Source organism: Acanthisitta chloris, unplaced genomic scaffold (assembly GCF_000695815.1).
Source record: "Acanthisitta chloris isolate BGI_N310 unplaced genomic scaffold, ASM69581v1 scaffold5828, whole genome shotgun sequence".
Classification (NCBI taxonomy): domain Eukaryota; kingdom Metazoa; phylum Chordata; class Aves; order Passeriformes; family Acanthisittidae; genus Acanthisitta; species Acanthisitta chloris.
Genome location: NW_008687709.1, coordinates 4,409 through 13,325, shown reverse-complemented (window position 1 = coordinate 13,325; position 8,917 = coordinate 4,409). Strand labels below are relative to the sequence as shown.

At 49.2% G+C, this 8,917-nt stretch overlaps 1 protein-coding gene across 1 annotated transcript in view; it reads right to left on the bottom strand.

Annotated features, from left to right (window-relative positions):
- Positions 1 to 2,284, bottom strand: part of KANSL1 (KAT8 regulatory NSL complex subunit 1) — a gene marked incomplete at its 3' end in the record, with an annotated part of 71,227 nt that extends 68,943 nt beyond the window's left edge. Inside the window, exon 1 of the mRNA XM_009080721.1 lies at positions 981 to 2,284. Within this exon, the coding sequence (XP_009078969.1) occupies positions 981 to 2,284 (1,304 nt within the window). The remainder of the gene's footprint in view (positions 1 to 980) is intronic.
- Positions 2,285 to 8,917: the final 6,633 nt, after the last annotated feature.

Below are 8,917 nucleotides of genomic sequence, written 5' to 3'. Positions count from 1 at the left end.
AATGCAAATGTCCTGATGATTATTTCCAGCCTTGATGGGAAAGCCCTCAGCATTCCACCCAGGACCCCTGTGCCTGCTGCAGGGAGCTTTTTGTCGAGCGTAGCGATACTTCACACACTGAGGTCTCGGTTCAATAGGTCCATCAGGGTGGAAGAGATCATCTACTGATGCAAGCAAGATTTCACACAGACTAGACACAGAACTGGCCTTTTAAGAGATCTGTGCAAAATACTGTGATGTGCAGACCCAGGGAAAATTCTGAGGTTTGGAAGGAAAAATCTCCCTTCTCCCTTGACCTGTCTCAAGACCTTTTGCCTCCACAAGGATCTTCCTCCTCCACACACACAGACACCTAATACTTATGCAAACAGCATCCAGTTAACAACATAATTAGGAGCTGTTGTCATCATTTCATGCAACTCACAGACAAGAAGAAAATTCCCAGCACTAATTTCCCAGATTCAAGAAGTGAACACACTCACTTCACCTTGGCCCAAAGCCTTTCAGAGTATTTTTTTCCAGGCAGTCCATTTACCCAAGAAAAACATCCTTCCCCAGTCACAAAAATGCTGTCAGCTGCACAGATTCAGGCTGGTCTTACACCACAGGTTCACAACAAATATGCCCATTGTAAAACAACACACATTTCAGGAGACAGGTCCAACCCATCCTGGAGAGAACTATTTACAGCATTCTGGGTTTGGATCTGCAATTTGCACCACTACAGTCAGTATTTGCAGGGCCTGAAGCTCCACAGGAACATCACTACTGTGTGCACGAGGAATTTTATCTTCAGTGCTGCACGTGCTGCAAGTCACACCACACTAGTCTGAACAGCTCTTTGATCTAAACCCATCCAAACTTTAGCATTCCTACAAAAAAAAAAAAGCCTACAAAAAAAACAACCAAACACATTTCCACCTGCCCCATTTCACCTTGCTCTCCCCACCCTGAGACAAACGAACTCGAGTGATACTCACAGTGGTACATGGGGTTGTTCTAGGTCTGCTTTGGTCAGTTCCTCCTCTTCAACATCAGACTCTCCTCCCGAGCTGCTGTCAGTGACATCCGAGTCGAAGGCCTGCTCACTGGATCTCAGGTTGGCCATGCCACTGGCCGTGAACCTCTCCAGCTCCTCCGAGATCGAGTCACTCTTCAAGAAGTTGCTTAGGCCTTCTGAAGTAACTGTCTCGCTCGCAGCTTTCCTCAAAGCTGCTTCTGCTTTTCTGGTCAACATCAGCTGGCTCCGATGCCTCAGGGGGTCCAAAGTTGGCAGCTTGCTCAGAGTTTTCTCCAAGAAGCCACCCAACTGCTGCTGGATGTGTCTCTCCACCTGCTTGGCCTGCACCACCTGCAGGCGTTTCTGCAGCCGGCGCGCTCTGCTCTCGATGTCGGCCTGGCGCCGCAGCAGCGCCCGCGTCCTCAGCTCCGAGTCCAGGCTGCTGTGCTGACCAGGCAGCTGAGAGGGTTTCTGCTCCTCCAGCTTGGTGCCCCCAAAGCTGGAGCCACTCGCCATGTCGGGCGACCGAGTCTCTCCGCCGCCGCCCTCGAGCACCCACTGCTGCTCCGTGGAGTTAAGGGAAGCTTTATTTGCAGTGCTATTATTGCTAAAGGGAGTTGTGTGCTCTGCATCAAGGCTTCTGTGTGGAAGAGTGCAATTGGTCAACCCGGTCTTCAAGTCCCCCAACTCAGAACCTCCTGTATTATAGTCAACAGCCTGGAGGGCAGCAGAAGGAGGAGCACACTTCCCACCGTTCAGAGAACTAGAGTTTTCATGGTCTGGATTGGTGTTTTTGGCCAATTTCTTGGCCAAGCCGTTCACAGGGGCCTGAGGGAGAGGTGGCTGGCTGTTAGCACTCATGGTTTTCAGATTCTCCAAAGTGAATTCCAACACCGGTTGTCTCCCCAACAGATCGCTTGTTTTCAAGAAGGACTGAGATAAGAGAGAGTGAGATTTAAGGACTGTCTGCTTGTTGAAGACTCCTTGCAGCTTCAGAGGCTCTTTTGAAGGAACAGATGTTACATCCGAGCAGAGATAAGAGGCCACGAGCGGCTGCAGCTTGCCCAGCTCCTCCTTGGTGGGGCTGTTTCGGAAATCTAGACTGGGATCCTCCGGGGCGATGGCTTTCCTTTTGGTGCCGTTGGCAGCCAGGAGGATGTTGCTGGCGTTGCCGTTGCTCTCGGCAGTGCCAGGTGACAAGGTGGAGGACGGGGGAGCCAGCTTGAAACGGATGTGGTGAGCTTCGGCGGCTGCGTCAGTGAGAGCGGGCGCCATCGCAGCCATTCAGCACAGAGAGACGGGACGTCCAGCCTCTCCCGCCGCCGAGGCCAGCTCCACTGCCTCCCACTGCCTCCCCCGAGGGCAGCCTGCAGGCAAGGGACACACAGTTAGACAGGCACAGGAGAGAACAGCCAGCTCTGTAGGACACATACCAGGATGGTGCAGAGGGATTGTTAGCAACTGCGCTGGGAGGAACCATCCAGGGTCTGTACGACACATACCAGGAAATTCTGTTAGAAACTGCACTGCAGAGAACATCCAGGGTCTGTAGGACACCTAACAGGAAACTGTTAGGAACTGCACTCTGTTAGGAACTGCACTGGGAGAGAACATCCAGGGTCTGTAGGACACGTCTGTAGGACACATACCAGGGAACTGCAGAGGGATTGTTAGGAACTGCACTGGGAGAGAACATCCAGGGTCTGTAGGACACATACCAGGAAACTCTGTTAGGAACTGCACTGGAGAGAACATCCAGGGTCTGTAGGACACCTAACAGGAAACTCTGTTTGGAACTCCACTCTGTTAGGAACTGCACTGGAGAGAACATCCAGGGTCTGTAGGACACCTAACAGGGAGCTGCAGAGGGACTTTCTGTTAGGAACTGCACTGGGAAAAACACTTGGTGTCTGTAGGACACCTACCAGGAAACTGCACAGGGATTGTTAGGAACTGCACTGGGAGGAACCATCCAGGGTCTGCAGGACACATACCAGGGAACTCTGTTAGGAACTGCACTGGGAGAGAACATCCAGGGTCTGTAGGACACCTAACAGGGAACTGCAGAGGCACCTTCTGGTAGGAACTCCACTGGGAAAAAACACCTGGTGTCTGTAGGACACCTACCAGGAAACTGCAGAGGGACTCTCTGTTAGGAACTGAGGAGTAAAGGGCATGAAAAAAGGGGACATTTAGATTGTGTATTAGGCAGTTTTCCCTGTGAGGGTGGTGAGAGAGTGGCACAGGTTGCCCAGGGAGGCCGTGACTGCCCCAACCCTGGCAATGTTCATTCCAGGCTGGATAAAGCCTTGAGCAACCTGCTCTGGTGGGAGGTGTCCCTGCCCAGGGCAGGGGTTGGGGCTGGATGAGCTCTAAGCTCCATCCCAACCCTTTAACACACTATGAAACTAAGCCAGACACCAGCAGTGAGACTCAGACAGGCTGCTGGTGGTGAAGCACCACGTTCAGCACTGCCTCATCCCTCTGGGAGCCCCAGCCCTGGGGCACCAGGCAAGCTGGGAACAGCAGCAGCAACACACGGCCTGGTCCTCAGGATCTCCCAAAGTTCACTCCTGTCTCCAGCTGCTATTCCCATCTTTCAGCCTACCCAAGATCCTTCCAGGCCACGGTGAAAGCTCTGCCCTGGCCACACCCAGTCCTCAGTGCCAGCAGCTCTCCAGCTTCACCATTAAAACCCCTGAGCTGTGCCTATGAAACAGTTTGCTCTGCTTCCACTGCCAGCGGAGAGGCGTTAAAATGACAAACTGGAACTATAAGATGTAACAGAGATGGGGCTTTGGGGGAACAAATCTCCATATGCTTCAACTCCCAACGGCTCAAGAAACTCCACAGCTTCCCTGAAAACCTTGGATTTGAAGGAAGTCTCTTCCCCGGTGTATACGAAACCCACTTTCCCAGAAGTAAATTTCCAAACGTGCCAGGTGATTTCCAGCGTTAGCAATTCCCATTTCTCTCTCAAGAGCATGGATAAAGATTAACCCACACACACTGCACCAGAGCAGCTCCACACTGGCTGGCAGAGCAAGCCTGGGCTTAACTCAACCAGAGCAAACAAGCTGAGAGAAACAACCAAACTAACCAAACACCTTTCGTTCCTGCAACCACTTCCACCCACCTTCAAGTTTTCTGGTCATTCACCCACCTTCTTCACCACTAAAATTCTAAAATAAGAATTCTTCATCACTAAAATTCTAAAATAAGTGTTTAATGCCTCTTTTAATTGCATTCAAACAACCCACAGCACAGGCTGTGCTGCCACTGCAACAGTTCCTTTATTCTCCTTTTACTGCTGAATTTATTTTGCATCTTCATAAAATATCTCAGTGTCAATTTAATAATAAAAAGTTGCCCTGATCTCCTGCCTGATATGCCAATCCTCTAATTTCACATAAATTTGCATCAGCTTGTTGTAGCTGTTCATTAACACACCCCAATGACCAAATTAATGCACCACTTTACAGGAAAAGCGAGGGCTAGCTAGAGTTTTAATATGTTGAACAAGCAAAATTTCACAGCCAGTTTTGTTTCCAGCCTCATCCAGCTGCACCACAGTTGCTCCCCAGTGTCAGACTCAGGTGCTTCCCCACAGCAGGGACCACAGACACACCAGGGCTGAAAAACACCAAGTGTAAAACCTCAATTTTTGTGGAAAGTCAGAGATGAGTTAGGGAAAAAAACAACCTTTATGCTCCCACAGAGAGAAGGCCCACGGGACATGCTCAAAATTACTTGCTCTGTGTGGTTTCCAGTGAGCTCCTACGTTGGCCAACTGGTTCCTCACCAGGCCTAAAACACAGACCATCCACAGTCACAGAATCATGGAATGGTTTGGGTTGGAAGGGACCTTAAAGTTCATCTCATTCTTCCCCATGGTTCCAAGTCCCATCCAGCCTGGCCTGGAACACTCCCAGGGATGAAGCAGCCACAGTTTCTGATCCTGAGGTATCCCAACCCAGCACCTTCCTAGCAGTCTTGCTAACTCTCTCTCCATAAAACCCAGCTGGTGACCCAGAGGAAGAGAACAGGGAAGAAGGATACACTCCCAGAGCAGCTGATTAAAAAAAACCTCTTTGTAACAGAAGTACCAAGACGCTGGAGGTAAGTTCAAGCCTCACAAGTTCCCTGCTTACAGAATTCACTGTGTTTTGTAACCAATTATACCTTGTCCTTACTCAAAAAAAATACATGAGTGCTTAAAGGTTTAGGCCACACTTACTGAAAATGGCTTTGGGTCACCATTTGTGTCCATAAATAAAAACTAAGCATGACTACTCAGGGAGGAAAGAGGAAAAAAAAAGGGAACTTGCAAGGAACTTTCCACTTGTAGCTAAGACACCCCTGGGAGAGGAGGGAGGAAGACTGTCAGAATAAATACTTCCTCCACTCCAGTCTCCTTCCAAGACCTTCACACTGGGAAGGACTGTCCCCAATGGGCACTCCCAGTTCTGCAGAAACACGGGGGATTCTCTTCCAGGAGAAGCTCTGGATCAGGACTCTCCCCCACAGCACTGACAGCAGCGTCAGAAACACCCAAACTGCATCAAGAGCAGAAACCCTGCACTTGGTGCTGAGTGATTCCTTACCCACATGTTTGCACTGCCTGCAGCAGTTTGCCCAGGCTGGAGAGTAAATTTGTAGGTCATCAACTTGAGTTAAATTAACAGCAGCAGAAAACGGAAGCAAAACTTCCATACTGCCTTTTCCTCCGGGTTAGCAAACTCAGTTGAAAACAGAAAATCCTCCTGCAAACCTCCTTGGCTCCACTTCTCGTTGGGTGGACAGCATTTAAAATACTTGGGAAGCCTGGAAAGTCTCCTCTAAGAACAAGCCTTTGTTCTGGTAGCTAAAAGATGACCTCCAAAAGTTATTGGGTCTGTTTCTTTTTGGTTTATTTAAGTCCTTACAAACTATCTGCGTGTTGCACAGCACTGACTTCTCCACCGTGGAATTAGAGCTCTACTTTTATGAAGGATCCCTGGAAAAAAAACCATCAAGGAGCAGCTGTGAGCACGTTCCCTCCCTCTGTTTGTATGTTTGGGTTGTTATTAAAGACATACCACACTTATCAGGAATTTCTCCCTAACAGGGAACTGGAGGGTGGTTAAGGCATCTCTGAGGGAGGAGGAAAAAAGACAAGGAAGGTCACAGAATGGACAGGGTAGGTCATACACGTGGACACAGCCTAAGGCACTTTCAGAACATCCTGATAATTCTCACAGTAATTCCAAGAAACATCTCAAATCTTTTGCCTGCCTCTGGGACCCAAACCATGACTGGCAAGTTCTACCCAAACTGTCACCCATCGATATCAGGAGATTGATGCTGAGCACCCACAGGTCCCTTCTGACACTGTTTCCCTGCCAAGGGTCTACAGCTCATGGCCCTCAAGGTGACACGTGCAGGACCAAGAGGCTCCTCCTCCAGCAAAAATCCTGCTGGGAGACAACTGCCAAAGTCACTGGATACTGCCCCAGTTCCACCACCATCTGCCATGGTACAGCTCCAGCCCTGCCTTCTGCAAGCCACGGCACAATCTTGTGCTGGACTCCACCTGGGAAGATCCAAGAGCAGCTGCTTCTGCAAGGCCAACGTGGTGTTTACAACACGCCTTGAGATACTACTGAATGAACGTTCTTCAGTTTCCCTTCAAAACTAGAGCAGTGCCAGAGCAGTTAGCAGTAATTAACAGAGCCGAGATGAAAGGCTGCAGCAAGCAGGTAAAACAGGGTAACAGTAACTCGCCCCGAGGAGTGCGGGAAAAGGCACTAGGCCTGCTCAGGAGGCTTCACCCACAACTCCACATCCACCACACCAACATCCAAACTCTCCAAAGGAGTGGGAATAAGGCCAGAGCAGTGATGGGCTGTTAGAGGAGCACACCCAGTCACACTATACCCTGGAGCAGCTATCGGGTCACGACACCCCTGAAAACAATCCTTCGGTGTGTTGACTTATTCAAGACCGTCTGTCTCTAAAACCCAACTCTACAATCAGGCCTGAAAAGGAGAACTGGGGTTCCAAGCACATGATTTGGTGCAGCACCTCAGAAAAGGAGCCTGAAATAATAAACACAGGAAGTTTTGGCTCTCTGAAGTCTTTGTGACAAGAGTTTCTCGGGGAGAAACTGCACCTGTGCTCGCAGTGAGGTTAGCGAGAGATCAGAGGTGCTCAGAGTACTGGACACAGGAGGTACCTGCCTAAGCAGCCACTCCGGTTTCCTCTGGAAGGGCAGTCCATGCTCTCCCAGCAGCAAATCTCCTCAGAGACACCAATCCCACCGTGACCAGCCTTTCCCAAGCCCTGCAGCCTCCTGCCTCCCCCCCTCCCTGCACTGCTGGCCACACACACCTCTCCCTTGCGTATTTATACTCCCTGAATTACAGTGTCAAACCCTGACATCACGGCCCAATTCGTGCACCTACTACCTGGTTTCATCACGAGCCAAACCACACCAGGACTGCTCCTCACAGCACTCCAAGGCCTCTTTCCTTCCCCAGGTCCCCTCCTTCGAGGCCTTCGCTCAAACCCACCTGGGCACACTCCCCTTTTCCTGCAGCTTGCACAAGGATTGAAGACACAAGAGGTTGTGGATGGTCATGGAACTTCAGTTTGACACACACTGAAGGACCAATAACCTTGGGGTGAGGTGCCAAGCCTCCCCCAGCTACTGCCACCACCTCAAACCCCTTCACCTCCACAGCTCTGTCCCACCCCACACACATTTTTGCAGCAGATACACACACGGAGGTGCTGTTATAAGCAATAAAGCAAAGCTCCCCTGAAGGAAGTGAGTGTTCTACCAATTCCCACTTCCTCTCTCCTCCCCCACTACAAATCAAGAGTGCAGCAAGTTCTTCAATTCGTGTGGTTACAAATACCTTTCAGTGAAAAAAAAAAAAACCCAAACCAAAACACACCAAAAAAAAACCCAAACTTGCTAAAATACAATCCCTCTACACTTCACTTTGCCAGCAAAACACATCATCTCTGCTCTAACTACACACAAGCAAACTCTGGTGCCTGACAAACACCTTCCACACCAAAAGGAGCAGAAGTTAAGGCTACAACAGATCCTCCAGGTGCCTTTTGTTACCACATTCTACGGTTGTGAGGCAGATGATTTACCAAATTAGAAAGAGATTTACATGAGCAGCAACTCTCAAAGCTTTAATTAGGGAAACGTGACAGATCACCTTATTGATAAGCCAGTTATCACGTGCAGACTGTGTGCCTGGAGTGACCCACATTTGGGAACAGGCTTTTGTGTTCCTATTCCTGAAGAAAAACGTTAAGGATACACATTAAAACCACCTATTTTCTACCACAGACACCAGTACCTTCCACATCTATCAACACTCCAGACTCACACCTCATCTCTCTGGAAAAAACAACCATTTGAACAGTAAGAACATCCCAGAAACATTACTGAGCTCCACTTTTATCTGTCTCCAAGCAGGAGCCTTCAAGATTAAACTAAAAGCTGTTGTTTTCACTCGCTGGTCCACAGGAGTGGTAAGGTTTGGTCAACTCTGAACAGCCACTGATGTCTCCTCCTGCAGGAATAATTCTCTCTTAGGCCCTGTGAATTCTAACTGGATATAAATAAACCAAATCAATTGCATCATCTGAGGTAAAGGAGCTTTCATCAATGTGATGTCAGAGAGAAAAACAAAAGCCACAAGGTAAGATTAACCATCAGCTCCCCAAACCAAACGTCTGGAAAGGTGAATAATTACGAGCACAAACACTTTCACCTGGAAAATGAAGTGGCTGGAGATAAAAATACTCCTTGTTTTGTTGCTCTTCAGAACAAAGTCACAGTTTATGGTCAAACCCAAAGAAATGTGGCACAAACAGCAGTAATGGGACATTTGCAGAAAAGAGCAGCTTGTCAGA